Source organism: Falco punctatus (assembly GCF_963210335.1).
Source record: "Falco punctatus genome assembly, chromosome: 20".
NCBI classification, from domain to species: Eukaryota; Metazoa; Chordata; class Aves; order Falconiformes; family Falconidae; genus Falco; species Falco punctatus.
In genome coordinates, this window is record NC_137600.1 from 1,058,387 (window position 1) to 1,075,210 (window position 16,824).

Consider the following 16,824-nt stretch of genomic DNA (forward strand, 5'->3'; position numbering starts at 1 on the left):
GGCTTTTTGATGTTGCTCGAAGGGGGTTGGATATCTGCTGTTCCATGCAGCTGGAAATACTGGACGCATGCAAATTTGGGGGTCAAAATCCCCCTTTTTGCCCCTGTGTAGGACCCCTTCATGGCCACTGAGGAGGAGGAGGGGGAGCACTTACCTGGATGCCGTTCAGCGACGCGACACCCATGTACAGAAAGACGCCGTACAGCACCGGCATGGGGATGTACTGGGGACATGGAAAAACCACAGTGCTTACCCCAAGGAAGGGGATGGGGATCAATGCTGGGGACCATGGTGGGGGTGGGAAACCCAGCGTTTCAGTCCCATGTCCCCAAACATCTGCGGGGAAGGAGCAGGGATGGAGCAACAGGAACGTTCTACCTTCAGGATAGGGGCCAGGAAGACAGAAATCCCCGTCAGCACAAAGACGATGATGCCCGTCACTCTCTGCTCCCTGGAACGATGAGAGAAGCAGGATGAGGCCGTGCCGGCTGGACCTGCTGCTACGTCTGGATTCCCCACCCCGAGGAAGAGCACGGCCGAGCCTTCCTCACCTGACCCCCAGGAACTGGGGCTGCTCCCCTGGGGCACTGGTCTCCGTCTCCATCTTCAAGCTGTCGATGTGGGCGATGGAGATGACGGTGGCTGCCACGTACCAGGGCAGCCCCATGAAGGAGCAGACGGCCATGAGGATGCCCACCCAGAACAGATCCAGGTGGTAACCCGCTGCTTTCTGCAACACAGAGCCCAGGAGGGGGGGGGTGGGGGGCAACGCAGCTCACCATGCGGTTCCTGTAGTCACCCAGCAAGGTGGGGCTTCCCCCCGCCCCACGCACCCCCTGCAGCATCACGCATCGCCACGGTGCGCCCTGCATCACCCCGATGCACCCCACATCACCCTGGTACACCCATCGTTGCTGCGGTGCGCCCTGCATCACCCTGATGTACCCCACGTCACCCCGATGCACCCCACGTCACCCCGGTACACCCATCGTTGCTGCGGTGCACTCTGCATCACCCTGATGTACCCCATGTCACCCCGATGCACCCCACGTCACCCCAGTACACCCATCATTGCTGCCGGTGTGCCCCGCATCGCCATAGTGCGCCCCACATCAACCCAAAGCACCCCACATCACCCTGATGTGCCCCACATCACCACACTGCACCCCACATCACCCTGGTGCACCCATCATTGCTGCGGTGCGCCCCACATCAACCCCAAGCACCCCACATCACCCTGGTGCACTCTGCATCGCCCCACATCACCCCAGAGCACCCCGTATCACCCCGATGTGCCCCAACATTGCCAGGGTGCACCCCACATCACATTGCACCCTGCAACACCCTGGCACACACATCATTGCTGCGGTGCACCCCACATCGCACTGGTGGACCCCACATTGCCATGGTGCACCCCACATCACCCTGATCATCCTGAAACACCCTGTATCGCTGCAGGGCACCCCACATCATCCTGATGCGCCCCACATTGCCCCGGTGCACCCTGCATCACCCCACATCATCCCAAAGCACCCCACATTGCCCTGGTGCACCCTGCATCACCACACTGCACCCCCATCACCATGGTGCACCCTGCATGGCCCCACATCATCCCACAGCACCCCACATCACCCTGATGCACCCCAACATTGCTGCGGTTCACCCCACATCATCCTGAAACACGCTGTATCACTGCAGAGCACCCCGCATCACCCCGATGCGCCCCACATTGCCCTGGTGCACCCTGCATCCCCCACAGTGCACCCTGCATCCCCCATCATTGCTGCAGGGCACCCCGCATTGTGCTGATGCACCCCACGTTGCCACGGTGCACCCTGCATCCCCCTGAAGCACCCTACATCACTCTCATACACCCTGCATCCCCCTCATGCACCCCACAATGCCATGATGCACCCCACATCACCCCACATCATCTTAGAATAGAATCGTTGAGGTTGGGAAGGACCTTTAAGACCATCGAGTCCCACCGTTAGCCCAGCGCTGCCACGGCCACCACTAACCCACGTCCCCAGGCGCCACATCAACACGGCTTTCGGACACCTCCAGGGGTGGTGACTCCACCACGTCCCTGGGCAGCCTGTCCCGGTGCCGGACAACCCTGTGGGGCAGGAATTGTTCCCGACATCCAGCCTGAACCTCCCCTGGCACAACCTGGGGCCGCTTCCTCATCCTTCCACTTGTAACCTGGGAGCAGAGACCGACCCCCACCTGCCTCCACCCCCCTTTCAGGGAGCTGTAGGGAGCGAGAAGGTCCCCCCTGAGCCCCCTTTTCCCCAGGCTGACCTCCCCAGCCACCCCCCATCAGGCTGGTGCTCCAGCCCCTGCCCGGCTCTGGCCACGCTCCAGCACCTCCGTGTCTTGGTGCGGAGCCCAAACCTCAACCCAGGATTCAAGGGGCGGCCACACCAGTGTCAGGTACTGGGGGACAGTCACTGCCCCGGTCCTGCTGGCCACGCTATTGCTGACGCAGCCAGGACGCTGCTGGCCACCTGGGCACACTGCTGGCTCGTGTCCAGCTGACCATCAGCCAGCACCCCCCGGTCCTTCCCCACCAGGCAGCTCCCCAGCCCCCTGCCCCCAGCCCCAGAGCTGCGGGGGGTCGCTGTGACCCCAGTGCAGGGCCCAGCACTGAGCCCTGTTGAACTTCATCCAGTGGCCTCAGCCCATCGACCCCACTGGCCCAGACCCCCCTGCAGAGCCCCCTGTCCTCAAACGGATCAATGCTCCCCCCAAGCTCAGTGTCATCTGCAAACTGACTGGGGGTGCACTTGATCCTGAAGCACCTCCCATCACCCCCATGCACCCCATGTTGCCACACTGCACCCTGCATCACCCCACATCACCTTGCAGCACCCCACATTGCTACACTGCACCCTGCATCACCCTGTATTACCCCACATCATCCTGAAGTTCCCTGCATCACTCTCATGCACCCTACATTGTCATGCTGCATGCTGCATCACCCCACATCACCCTGCAGCACCCCACATTGCTACACTGCACCCTGCATCAACCTGCATCACCCTCATGCATCTCACATTGTCATGCCGCGCCTGCATCACCCTACATCGCCCCACATCACCCTGAAGCACCCCACACTGCTACACTGCATCCTGCATCACCCTGTATCACCCCGTGTCATCCCACATCATCCCATCATCCTGAAGCTCTCTGTATCACTCTCACGCATCCCACATTGCCGGGCTGCACCCGGCAGTACCCCACATCACCTTGCAGCACCCCACATTGCTACACTGCACCCTGCGTCACCCTGATGTATCCCACATTGCCACACTGCACCTTGCATCACCCTGTATCAATCCACATCATCCTGAAGCTCCTTGCATCACCTTCATGCACCCTACGTTGCCAGGCTGCACCCTGCATCACCCCACATTGCCATGCTGCACCCTGCAGCACCCCACATCATCCTGCATCACCCCACATCATCCTGAAGCTCCCTGCATCACCCTCATGCACCCTACATTGTCATGCTGCATCACCCCACATCACCCTGAAGCACCCCACACTGCTGCACTGCACCCTGCATCACCCTGATGTATCCCACATTACCACGCTGCACCCTGCATCACCCTGTATCACCCTGCATCACCCTGTATCACCCCACATTGGTACACTGCACCCCGCATCACTCTGAAGCACCCCACACTGGTATACTGCACCCTGCACCCTGCTGTTGCACCCTGCAGTGCCGCAGCGCACCCCACATCACCCCGCTGCACCCCACTACCTACAGCATTAGGTGGATGTAACACCCTGGAGGCTCTGTCACCCCCAAACCCCCACGTGAGAAGGAGAGGCTGAGCCCCGGCTTTGCGCAGCGTGCCGAGCCGGGGTGACCCCCCCGTGCCTTGCAGCAGCACCTGATCCACACCCCAAAAGTGGGTGCTGGCAGGGATGCAGGGGTACCCGACGCGATGCCGTGACGAGTCCCGGCTCACCCGCAGCTTGTGCTCCTTCCTGTTGACGATGACGGCTGTGATCTGCTGGTCCATGAAGATGAGGATGGTGACCAGGAGGGCGGGCAGGGCGCTCGCCAGGTAAACCCACCACGGGTTCTTCCCAAAGGGAAACACGAACCACCCTCGGTCCACACGGGTGGGCTGGAGGGGGGGGGGGGGGAAGACAGGGGGGTTGGACACCGTGGTGGAGCCCCGGCACAGAGCAGAGAGAGGGAAAAGCCCAAGCGCTGACATTTTGGGAAGCCCCACCTCACCCCATCACCTCCGAGCATCATCCTTATCCCACATCCATCCCTAAATCCCACCACCACGCACCGGTACCCAAACCACATCCAGCATCCACATGCCTCAACCCAACATTTTTCCGGGATGCTCACTGGGACACCCGATGGCACCCCAGGGATGGAGGGGGGAGAAATTTTCAATGACGCTTCTGGGAAAGGGATTTTATTGCTTTTTTTTTTTACCTTAAAATCAGTAGGCACTTGGAGCTTTGGGGTGTTGAGTCCGAAAAGCACATCCAGACCCACAAACATTAGTATGGACATAAAGATAGAGAAATCGCTAATAAGTTTACGCAGCTGCAGGGAGTGAGAGAAAGAGAAAAAGAGGGGGGGGAACCAACAAAAAGAAGGAAAAAAAGTCACAGAATTAGAATATTCCCCCAGAAAATACGAAGTAGCTTTTAAGAAGGTGCCCAGACACCACAGGAGTCGCAATTTTCCCTGAAAGGTGTTGAGGAGCTGGAAGAAGAGTGAGGGTGGAGAGGCGAGGGGTCCCCCCGGTGCAGCCGAACCTTGATGATACTGGGGATATGGAGCTTAGGGGTGTCCAGTCCAAAACAGGCATCCACTCCGCAGAAAAGCAGGATGGAGAAGACATTGGAAAAATCGGCAATGAAAGCCCTGACCTGGAGGCAAGATGGGGAAACGGGGGTGGAAAGGGTAATTAATGGGATGGAGAGGTGAATTAATGGGATGGAGAGGTTTGCTTCCCACTTCGGCTCCTTCCCTGGGGTTTTCCAGCTCCGCTCACCCATAGATAACCTGGGTATAACCCACAAAATGTAGATTTTTTCCTCCTTTGCATGGCAAGGTGATGGGTTATTTAATATGCAAAAGCCAAATCGGCGGCTAAAGGCTCAGGGGGATTTTTTTTTGCTTATTTCTTATTGCTAGCAACATCTCCTAGAAATACAGATTTATTTTCCCGCAGCTCTTTGCATCCACCAGACTGCCAGCTCCTGGTTTTCCTACCTTTTGGAAAAGAGAAGGGTGAAACCCGGTGCTTTCCTTACCTTGGTGGGGAAATAGCGGCTGAATTTGAATTTTTTCAGGGTCAAGGTCATGGAGTATGTCCCGAAGAAGAGGATGAAGGACATAAGGGCCAGGTCGGGCACGAATTTACAGGATTTCCCCACTAAGCTGCCGCCGTATTTGAGACATTCCTTCTTACTCAGCTGAGTCCAGTCCAGAGCTGTTAGGTTAATAGCATTGTACTGGGGAGAAACCCCCCCAAAAAGACAAAATTAGCATTTTAGTGCAATTGCAGCATGCAAGGAAAAGGGTATTTCTTGACCAAAAAAACACAATTAGCATTTTAAGTAATCGCAGCGTGCAAGGATAGGGGGCATTTCCCAGGTAAATAAAGCAAAATCAGCATTTTTAGCAACTGCAGCATGCAAGGGAAGGGGTATTTCCCAGCCAAATAAAACAAAATCAGCATTTCTAGCAACTGCAGCATGCAAGGGAAGGGGTATTTCCCAGCCAAATAAAACAAAATCAGCATTTTTAGCAACTGCAGCATGCAAGGGAAGGGGTATTTCCCAGCCAAATAAAACAAAATCAGCATTTCTAGCAACTGCAGCATGCAAGGGAAGGGGTATTTCCCAGCCAAATAAAACAAAATCAGCATTTTTAGCAACTGCAGCATGCAAGGGAAGGGGTATTTCCCAGCCAAATAAAACAAAATCAGCATTTTTAGCAACTGCAGCATGCAAGGGAAGGGGTATTTCCTGGTCAAAATGCAAAATTAGTCTTTTAAGCAGTTGCAGCATGCAAGGGAAGAGATTTTTCCTGGCCAAAAAAAGCAACATTAGTATTTTAAGAAATTGCGGTGTGCAAAAGAAGGGCATTTCCCCATTAAAAAAAGAAAATTCAGCATTTTTAGTAGTTGTAGTGTACAAGGGAAGGGGCACTCGCTGGCCAATCCCCAAAATTAGTATTTTAAGGAATTGCAGTGTGCAAGGAAAGGGGTATTTCCCTGCTAAAAAAACCAAAATTAGCAGTTTAAGCAATTGCAGCATGCAAGGAAAGGGGTATTTCCCCATCAAAAAAAGCAAAATTAGCAGCTTAATTAATTGTAGCGTGCAAGGGAAGGGGCATTTCCCAGGGCTGCTGCCGCCAGGAGCCCCATAGCCACAAGCGAACCCTGGAGCCACTATTAATTTGGGCAAAAAAGTGGGGATTTGGTGCCACCGAGCCCAACCGTGGAGCCAAATCAATGCAAATCCTGCATCGCCCTCGCTCCCAGCCGGCACGCGTCGCTCCCTGGGTGCAGGAGTCCCTCGGATTTGCCCTCCCTTATCCCAAGTTTCCCATCGGGATGAGCAAAGCCGCTTACCAGAGAAACGTTAGTGGTGTTTGGTGCCACTGGAGCTGAAGCATCAAACAAGGTCGCGTTGGCTGCGGGAAAGGAGTTTGTTATTGAGGTTTTTGGCTAATATCGAGGTTTTGGTATTAAAAGTAGCCGGGCTTTGCCCGGGGAGGCGCAGCTGAGCCCGGCCAGCGTAAAAGCAAATGGGGGGTCGAGCGCATCCCCCGAGAGCCGCGTGGGGATCGGCATCCCGAGGGCGGACCAGGATTTGGGGAGAACCCCCCCCCATGTCTAACCCCGCAGCGACTTCTCCCTGATTAATCCCATGCGCCAGCGGAGAACACGGCTTCTCCTACGGCGGCTTCTCCCTCCAGGGCTGGCGAGTGCCGGGGGTGTGTGTGTATTTTTAGGAACTTCCCAGCTCCTAAAATTATTAGGAGCTTCCCAGAGAAGCCGCCGGCAGCAGGGTTGAGCATCCCGACACCTGCATCATAAAACCACGGGGGTTGAAGACTGAAAAAGCAGCCTGTTCTTTTTGGAGAGGCGGCACCCAATCATGCCCAATTGGCTTTTATTTGTGGGGTTTTTTGGCTTGGCTATTTTTCTTTTTTAAAATATTTTAGGGGTGTTTTAGTGTCTCACTGCAAAAAAAAAAATAATCCATCTTTTCTAGCCCCCGGCACCTTCTCCTCCAAGTGCAAAAAGCAGCTCCGCTCGGCTCTTCGGGTGATGCAGCTCCGTAGCTTCAGGAGCACCCACGTTCTTTATGGGTGCCCCTAAGCGGGGTCCGGGACCGCTCTGCCCCCCCTCTTCCCTCTGGTCCATCTTCCTGCACCAAGTGGGAATTTCGGCTGCCCCGACCTGCCGCCTCCATCCCCAGCGCCGAGGATTAATGAAGGAGAAGCGATTGCTGGGTTAGAAGCAGAGACCCGGGGGCTGCCGAAACCGGGCTCCGGGGAACGGCGCTGGCAAACCCAGCATTAAAAACACTATTATTATTATTAATTAGTATTATTATTTTTTTTTCCCCCTCCATAACCTTTCATTATTCCAGAAACCAGCCTTATTAGTGATTTCTACACCTTAAAGGGCAGAATACCACTGGTGGTATTTTAAGAGAGGAGTCTACATAAACCCTTTTAGCAGAGCAGAGAGAAAAGTAAAATACATGGAAAAAAAATAACAACAAAAGCCCCACGGGGGAAGAGTATCAAATATTAAAAGAGTTTTAATATTTAGAAGGCGATACTCACTTGAGATTGAAATCAGCCCAAATTGATGTGTGCAGCAGAGACAAATATGGTACAAATCAGTTATAATGATCAAAAATCAGAACGAATTAAAAAAAAAAAGACTAAAAAAAAAAAAAAAAAAGGATGTAGGGGGAATAAACAATTTCTCAATATCTAGAGGAATGGAAAATCCAATGTGGACACCACTGCCTTGGGTGCCCGGAGCAGCGAGGGTGAGGAACGGGGCTGGGTTGCAAAGAGGCTTAAAGGTTTTTGGGGTGCAAATGCCTCTCGGTTGCCCCGGGTTTTCTTGGGGGGAGGGGGGGGGGCGGGGGGCTTGGAAAAGGGGGAGACCTCCCTGGAGGCTCAAGGCTTCCCCATCCTCCTGCGTCAAGCCACGGCGGTGGGTGCTGCCGGGCAGATGCCGGCACTGGCGGGTGGACGGAGGTGGTCACGGTCCCGTTCCTGGGATATTTCAGCCCCCCCGGGATCGCGTTGGGGGTCAGGCTTCGCTTTCCCGCAGGTCACGTTTGGGAGGGTTTTGGTTGGGAAAGAACGGCAGCGTCTCGGCGTGCTCCCCACTGCGCGCAGGGCTCTCAAAATCCAACGGGATCGGGTCACTCAGCGGGTGGTTGGTAAACAGAAATCGAGGGAAAATGCAAAATTAAAGCGAATAAATGGTATTTCCATCGCAGCGGGTGAGATCTCTTCTGGCAATGACGGATGTATAGGGAACGCGGCTGGTCTTGGATGCTTCTGTTTCTGGGGAGAGCTTCACCATCACAACCCTCTGCCTGCAGCTGATGCTCCCCAGAATTGTTGGCTTTTAGGCTTTTAAAATAAATTCAGCTCGCCTGAGAGCGGGGTTGCTGCCATCAGCCCAAAGCGAAGATCTCCATCCCCTTCCAGGTGGCTGTGGGAGCATCTGAGCTGCTCAATTCAGACCAGGGATCATCCGGTACGTCTATCCAAGAGCAAAACCAGGGGAGCCATCGAAAGATGGTCTGCTCAGAGCCTGATGGCTTCTCCTTTTTGAAAAGGAGTTAGAAAGAGGAGCAAAAAGCAGTCCAAGGAGGTTTCCACACCCAACTGGGACATTCCAGGGTTTCCCAGACACTGGAGAGGACAAAAACCCTCCAACGTATTTTCTGAGAATAAGTTTCCATCGGCAGCAGGCTGGAATTAATGCCCTAAAATGTCTTCCCCACCCCCCACCCCGTATTTCCCATTTATCCGTCCATCTGGCTGCTCCGGGCTGAGGCCCCAGCTCTCTGGTGGTGTTCTCTGCGTTCCGGCAAGCACCAATGCGTTCATCCATGGGGAACAAGGCTCTTCTGTCTTGCCCAAGAACATCCTCAGAGGATGAGGTCTCTCCACCCGATGCTGACCGGGTAGCTGTCTCCTTCCATGTCCTTGGCCAACGATCCAGCGGGATTTATCCACAGCGGGACCCCCCCCCAACCCCTTCATCTTCCCCAGCCGGCGCCGAAAAAGATGTGTACTCACCTGGGTCGGGGGCGATGCACTCGCACTTGTACATGGTCACGTAGTCCGGCTTGAAGTCTGAATTGATGGGATAGTACTTAAAGGCTCCGATCATCTTCTTGATGGCGTCGTAGATGAAGATGAAGCTGATGAGGGTGGAGAAGCCTTCCTCCGTGAAGCGGGTGATGTACTTTATAATGAAGCTGGCGTCGGTGGCCACCAGGATAAGGCACTGTAGGGCAGAGTGCAAGCCGATCCAGAGGCGGAATTCCATGTAGTCAATGCCGTTGCCTCTGAAAGCGGGGACAAGGCGAGAGCATCCCCGTGAGAGCACGCTGTGGGCTGGAGGACACCTCCCACCCCGGTACGGATGGGTCCCCGTTCCTCCTGGCACCGCTCAACACCTACTTGCTGAAGTCGAAGAGCAGCTTCTCGAAGATGAGGATGGGGCCGGTGCTGCTGAGGATGATGAGCGGCTGCCCAGCGAAGAGGCAAAACATGGAGCCTGCCATCGCCGTGCCAAGGAAGCTCTCCATGACGCCCTGGGGGTGGATCAAACCTAGCATTAGGGATTACGATTGAACCATTGAGCCATTATGGTGATGCTGGGCCACGTTACATCCCCACAGATACCCCAGATGGAGACGGGAGTCAAGGACCTCTGCTTGGACCCACATAGGATGGGTGGGACCATGTCCCCTTGCTCCTGGCAATGCCATCGAGATGGGGTTTCCCATCCTGCAGGTATTTCAGGACTGCCGGTCCCACTCGGCAATGAATTTACATCTGCAGCATCAAAGCTTGGCATGGCACAAGGAGGGTAAAACCCCTCCTGCCCCATCCCATCCCATCCTGTCCCATCCCCAAGCCAAAGTGACCCCTTTCCTCGGACTTGACCTGGTAGTTGTCCGTCGCGTCCCCAAGCAAGCCCCCAAATGTGATGGCATTGGTGATGCAGCCCAGGTAGATGAACAAGATGGCAGAGATGGACTGGATATGAAAGCCTTCGTAGAAGTCGCTCGGGAACCAGGGCAGCTTCCTCTTGATATCCAGATAGAGGCCACCACAAAACCTGGGGAGACACCACCAAGGACCAAATGCTCGGGCCTCCCACCAAACCAGACACGGTGCTGCGCAAAAGCCCGTGCCCAGAAGGATCTCACCCCTCCGTGCCCCAGCAGACCAAGGGCTGAGCCAGCGGGAGATGCTGATGGGTGCTGGCACCCTCCGAAGGTTTTTGGGGGGTGTGGTGCTGGCTCACCTGCCCGTCCACGCGAGCTCTTCCCCGATTTCATGAACTTCGGGCATCTCCCCATCGTCGCTGCCTCCTCCACCGCCCCCAGCGCCTGCCCCACCGGCCGTGCCGTTCATCTGTCCCACTTCGTTCAGCGAGAAAACAGATTTCCTGCGGGAGGGAGCCACTGGTGTTGGCCACGGCACCTGCCCTGCCAGCCGGTCCTGTGCAGGGGTCATGGCCAAGGCCATGGGGGAGCGCTCTGCCTGTGCTGGAGCTTGGCTTTCGGGGGGAATTTGGAAAAAATCAAGGGCTGCATTTGCTCAACCCAGTCGGGTAATGCAGATTTTGCAGAGTGGAAACAGTCCTGAGCTGATCTGGGGCCAAAAACTGCTGAAAAAGCAGAGTTTCTGGAATGTTCACAGAGATGGTTTCTTGGGATGAAGGCAAGCAAAGCTGCTGACCTCCAGCATCTCCAGAACAGGAGGGATGGGGGTGGCCACAGCGCCGGTCCAGCACCAGGCCTCCCACCCACCTCTTCTCAGCTGAGGGCACTTTTTTGGGTGGCTCAATCCTAATGTTGGGGTCCCACTCGCCAGGTGGCAGGACGATGACTTCATCCAGGAACTCATCTATGCCGGCGATCAGGTCTTCTCTATCCCGGGCTTTGTAGGCAACGTCGCTGAAGAGCTGGGAGTCAAGGGAGGAGAGGTGTCAGCCTGGGAATGGCATCCACCAAACACGTCCCACATCGTGATGGGATTTAAAAGCTCATTTTTTGGGGTGACAGGATGAAAATTGCTTTTTCTTCTTAGCTTTGAGCAAGGGGTGAAGGCCAGGCGTGGCATCTACTCACGTCGTCCACCATGAGAGTCGCGATGGCTCTGCCGATCTCGTTGTAGGATTTGGCTTTTCCCGCGGGACCAAGGAGAATAAAGAGGAACCTGGGAAGGGAAAGGCACCGTGTCGGCAACCTCGGACCACCAGCATCCGCGCCATGAGACCACTTGGTGCTTTGGACCCGAAGGAACTGTGCTGACCTGGTGGGGACAGGCACCTCCGTCACCCCTCCCAGCATCGTTGCCTGGAGGAGCCGCACGAAAGCCACAAAGGGCTTCTCCAGGAACTCCACTTCTCCCACCAGCACATTGGAGGCCTCGGCATCCTTGGGGATCTTCTTGATGAACTTGTTCTTCAGCTGTTGGAAAGACGAGGGTGGGGAAGGGAACGGTACCCAGATTTGGCATCTCCCCCTCTTTTCCACACCCTGCACCCAAAAGCTGAAGCTGGAGGCTTGAACTTCTGATGGTCCCAGGACTCCCAGAGGTGGGGATTCAAGAGCCATATCCAGGGATAAACCACCAAGAAATTCAGGAAGCTGAATTTCTTCGTTACTCAAAACCACGAGTAGCCCCAGATAAGCTGGAAACCACACGCTCGGGGCTCCCTAACACGATGTGCAACTGGGCGCTTTGCGACAGGTGCTTTGCTGGGCTGGGGTCTGCGCAGGGAAGACCCCACGCAATCAATCCCCCTGCGGAAAATCTGAGCCCCAAAATCTGGATCCTGGAGCAAGCCAGCACGCGTTTTTGCAGGTCTGTTTGCAGCCCTGCAGCCCCAGGCTCCCCCGAGACCCCCGTACCGTGCACGGGGGAGGTTTTATTTAGCTTGTTCCTCTCTGGTCTCATCCTCGGAGCAGGAACAAATAATGGAAGTAGGAAACCTCGGTCATGGATTTATTCCCTGTCTCTTCTCCCCTGCAGCTCTTTCATTATTAGTCTAAAAGGGTTCAATACCGACCCAGGCAGGGTGTTATTATAATCTATATGCCAGCATGAGGGGAGGCATGTGAGCCGGGCAGCAAGCTCTCCCCTTTCTAATCTTTTAAACCCAAATGGAAAAAAAAAAAAAAAGAAAAAAAAAAGAGAAAAAAAAATTATAATAATAAAGCAACTCCTCCAATGCAGCTTGGAATAAGCAAGAGCAGGAGTTAACAGTGACCACTAAGCTTCGTGTAACACTTAAAAAGTCCCTTTGTAGTGGGTCTAATAGGGCGATTAAACCTAAATGCTTTGCATATTTTGGGATTAACCCTCCGCACCCCACTGCTGGAGGCTGATGTTTGGGGTTCGTGCGTGGGCAGCTGGCTTGCTTCATTGCAGCTGGAATTGTAGAAGGTGCCCTGGGAACCTTCTGCCTCCCTGATGCGGTGGCATCCCTGTCCCGTGGCTCCCAGCAACACGTGAATTCCCATCCTCCGCTTCCCCCTAAATTGCACCACCCCGGGTATGCCCAGCAAGGACATCCCTGGGGAGAAGCAAGCTGTTATCCCACACAAACACCACCTGCCTTTAATTTTTTTTAGCGCAAACAGAAACAAAGCAAAGCCCCTATAAGGCATCAACAGTTCCCAGCTAAACAGCCTGGATGCCGGGATGGGGATGGGACATCCAGCAAAAGAAGGGCACAAAACCTGGCTGATCCATCGCATCTCCAGCCTGACCTCCTTCCCAGCTCTCCCATGCAAAGCAAACTGGGGGGAAGAGCCCCCCGACGGAGCGTTGCGTTAAGAAACCCAAGTCCATCACAGTGCAAAGAGGGAAAAATAAAACCCGCCTCGATCTACAGACCGATATCCCGAGAGCTGTGTTCCTGCTCGCAGACCCGGGTGCTTGGATGGGATCTACCCCTGCAGCCTGCCCTCACCCGGCCAAGCAAAGGCTCTTCTAGGATCCCTGCATTCTCCCAAGCACCTTTCCCTACCTCCCGAGAGATTTTAAGGATCTTTTTTCCCTCCACCCGAAAGATCTCAAGCTCTATCAGCATCTCCGCATGTCCCTAACCCCGCGTTCAACTTGCAAGCCCAGGTATTATTTCTGGAACAGCTTCCCCATGAGTTAGCAGGGATCAATACATGTATTAATTTCCCTAATTAGGAATTTGTGCGGGTATCGACTGAGCGAAGCCACACAAGGCTCACATGGACCTTAACAACCCCAGAGCCCCTGCTCCATCGCGGGTCATGTCAGAGATGCTCCTCACAGCAGCGCACTGGGGGGTCTGGGGGTGGTTACTTGGTCGGTGTGGGTGGGTTTGGGGGTGGTTACTGGTCAGTATGGGTGGGGGTTGGGGGTGGTTACCTGGTCGGAGCTGGGTGTGTCCGAGATGTCGTTCATGCTCCGACTCTGCGCGTGACCTGATGGAGAGAAGAGCAAACCACCCCATGGCGTGCAGCCGAGTTACAGCCCCACGTGCAAGGAGAAAACGTGGCACGAAGACTTGAGTGCAAATTAAAAAACCCAACTTATTTATTATAGCCGGGCTTGCAAACCAGGCACAGGGAGGTGAAAACCCAAGAATATGAGTTTCCTGATACCAGTCACCCTGTGGTTACCCAAACCACACCTCATTTATGCCTGTGGTGGGATCCCTTCGTAATTGCAATTGCCCGCTCTCGTATTGCAACATCAGATTTTGTTTCTCCCCTGCTTCTTTTAGCAGTGTTTGTGCCCCCCCCCCAGCTTACGCAGGCGGCCATAGCTCGCGCTCTGTCGCATCCGCAGGTCCTCGGTGGAGCGGTGGAAGGCAGCGCCGGCGGCTGGGCTCCGGACGGGGCTGCGGGCTGGGGGAGAGGAGCTGTTAGAGGAGATGCAGGTGCCGCGAGAAACCCTTGGGTGATGCTGAAGGCAAGAGACCACCAGGCTGGAAAAATCAGCTGCCCAGCACAGATGTGACCCTTCCAGGGCTGATTCACCAGCAATGTGCCTTTCCCTCCTACTTTCATTTGCACTTTTATCTCACCCACAGTACTACATTTCCCATTAGCATAGTATATATTTCTCATTATCAAAGAATAAATTGCCTTAACCCAGCTGTCCCACTGCTGAGGCTCTGTGCAAGGAGCCTGCACCACCCCATGCCCTGCCGATGCTCTCTGCAAGGCTATAAATGGGCTCAGAAGTGCAACTGCTGCTACTTAAGAAACCCCAATATTTTATTTGCCTTTTTAATCTAATAATTCTCCAAAGAAAGCTACGCTTGAAATTTGCCATGAACTTCATGCTTCCAGATATTGACGTTGGCCACCGCCAAGTTTCACCTTAATGTTTCTCCTCCCTGAACTGGTGGTGAGCCCCAGTTTTCATCTCAGATTTTAAACTGAATTACTTCCCTCTAAAGACTTCCCTTCCCCACCCCGCATTCTCTGTGTTAAACCCAGCATTTTCTCAGAAAACCTCCTCAACTCCCAAAACTGTGTTATCCTTTTGGAAAACCACCTGGACCAGCTTTGTTGAGCTGCTCTGCACCTCTCAGAGACACCAGCTGCAACCACAGCATCTGTCCTTTTCTTTTTTTTTTTTTTTTTGTTAAACTCACCAAAAATAATAATGAAGTTCCCACTGGGTATGACCCTATTTTGGGGCATTTATTCCAATATCACAGAGTTGCCATTGGCACAAGAAATGCGAGGGACCCCTCTGCTCCTGCCAACGACCTTCTTTTCCTTGGTGTCCCTATTTGCAAACTCAAAGCAATGCCATCGTCTCAGCAAGGAACTAGAAACGCGAAGGATGCTCCTGTTCTTCCCACCTACGGGGACTAACTACAACATTTCCAAGTTGTGCTGCGTTTTGAAGGCTTCTGGGCAGATGTTTGTTCAAATATCTAGGATGGTGGCCGCTTTGAAACTTGGGAATGCCCATAGGGTGGGAATATTGGTTACTGACAGCCTCTTCCATGTACACTTTGAGCTTGGGCATTGCTGTTTCTGTCTACGCGGGGAGCAGCCGAAGCCTGGCAAATCCCGGGCTCCACCAAATGACCTCCATTTAAACCTAAGTAAATAATCTAGCGTGAAAACAAACAAATCCCCTTTTATAATGGCTCAAAAATAGGCAGGTTCAACCGCAGAGCAGACTGGATTTGTCTGTAGGCTGCTCTGCCAGAAAGCCCCTTGGCCAAGTGACCACCAACGCCGCCGTCCCTCGCACAATGCCATCATCTCTTGCACAACGCCATCGTCCACCTCAGCAGACATCCCCTTGCCTCCCACCTCCTGATGACCTCCCACCCTTAAAGCCACCAGTGGCAGAGATTTTGGGGTCTTCCTCAATGCAGTAGATAGTTGGGTGCCCCAGATGGTGTTGGGTGTCCCCCTTTCCTTCATCTGAGATCTCCCTCCCCCCAGGCTTGCTCACCGATGAGTCAAGGATGCAACCAGGAGCAGGCTGGACCCCAAGGACTCACTTGTGCTGGAGGAGACGGACTTCCCGATGTCGGCCAAGGACCGGTGGATTGGCTTCTTGGTTTGGTGGCGGTGCTTCCTGAGGAGCACGTAGCTTATCTTCTCCCGCAGCTCTGGCTTGAGCAGACCATCCTCGATCTGCTTCTCAATGACATCGTCTGCAAGCACCGAACGAGGGAGGTGCATGCGTTACCCCAGCACAAACCCTCCCAGAAGGCTCAAGACAATGCTTGGTGAACCGAGGTGTTGGCTCTCAACTCCTGTCTTGGCTAATAAATTGGTTTATATTTGCACATAACAAGAAAATGTATTTAAATCTGTTCCTGGCACTTTAGGTCAGGAGGAAAAAGCCACCTGAAACCACTGATACCCTGCTGGCTCCTACCTATAATTTGGGGCAGAGAGTAGCCATCTAAGTCCAGGAGCACCGTTCCCGTCTGTAGACACGTCCGCAACTCAAACAGGCTGTGCAAAGACAACGTGGACACGTGGGGCTTGCTCCACCTCTCCCCTCCTTCCTCCACCTTTTCTTCAAACTTTATCCACCTGCAATGAGAGCGGCAGCCATGGGGATGGGCACGGTGTAGGAGAAGAGAATAAGAGAATTGCTTTTCCTCTTTTCCCTTCTGCAGGTGGCTTTGCAAGCCTGGAGGAATTCATCCTGCAAAGTTTTGGCTTGTTATTCAGGATGGGAGCGGAGAAATTGAGTAACACCATTAGACAAAGTGATGCTTGCATGGCTGCAGAGCGGAGCAAAACCTCTCGGCTCCCCCACTGAACTCAACCCTGCAGATTTAACCCTCCTCGAATTGCTCCTGCGAGATTTGGGAGGTTTTCCTGTGGAGCTGACCTTGCCTGAGCCAGGATCTGCACCCGCATGGACCAGCCATGCACGCAGCAAAGCAATTGCAAACATCTTTTAAATTCCTTTGCAATGCTCAGACTTCAACCTGGGCGCTTCATTCCCATGGTAGGAGATGGAAGCCCTTGGAAATCGGTCCTTCCACCTCCGCTCCTTAATTTTACAAA

At 54.1% G+C, this 16,824-nt stretch overlaps 1 protein-coding gene across 2 annotated transcripts in view; it reads right to left on the bottom strand.

Moving 5' to 3' along the window:
* SLC4A5 (solute carrier family 4 member 5) overlaps nucleotides 1-16,824 on the bottom strand; it is a 34,325-nt gene that overhangs the window by 5,028 nt on the left and 12,473 nt on the right. Inside the window, exons 7-24 of one of the 2 annotated variants that reach the window (XM_080370070.1) lie at nucleotides 16,181-16,341; nucleotides 15,798-15,953; nucleotides 14,077-14,172; nucleotides 13,691-13,746; nucleotides 11,591-11,748; nucleotides 11,407-11,494; nucleotides 11,086-11,240; nucleotides 10,578-10,721; nucleotides 10,214-10,388; nucleotides 9,725-9,858; nucleotides 9,338-9,609; nucleotides 6,627-6,688; nucleotides 5,302-5,502; nucleotides 4,472-4,585; nucleotides 3,984-4,145; nucleotides 552-730; nucleotides 379-451; nucleotides 155-223 (exon numbers count right to left, since the gene is read on the bottom strand). In XM_080370070.1, coding sequence (XP_080226196.1) covers nucleotides 155-223; nucleotides 379-451; nucleotides 552-730; nucleotides 3,984-4,145; nucleotides 4,472-4,585; nucleotides 5,302-5,502; nucleotides 6,627-6,688; nucleotides 9,338-9,609; nucleotides 9,725-9,858; nucleotides 10,214-10,388; nucleotides 10,578-10,721; nucleotides 11,086-11,240; nucleotides 11,407-11,494; nucleotides 11,591-11,748; nucleotides 13,691-13,746; nucleotides 14,077-14,172; nucleotides 15,798-15,953; nucleotides 16,181-16,341 — 2,455 coding nt within the window. Of the gene's footprint in view, nucleotides 1-154; nucleotides 224-378; nucleotides 452-551; nucleotides 731-3,983; nucleotides 4,146-4,471; nucleotides 4,586-4,800; nucleotides 4,915-5,301; nucleotides 5,503-6,626; nucleotides 6,689-9,337; nucleotides 9,610-9,724; nucleotides 9,859-10,213; nucleotides 10,389-10,577; nucleotides 10,722-11,085; nucleotides 11,241-11,406; nucleotides 11,495-11,590; nucleotides 11,749-13,690; nucleotides 13,747-14,076; nucleotides 14,173-15,797; nucleotides 15,954-16,180; nucleotides 16,342-16,824 lie in introns of both variants that reach the window. The other variant, XM_080370069.1, reaches the window with a different exon arrangement.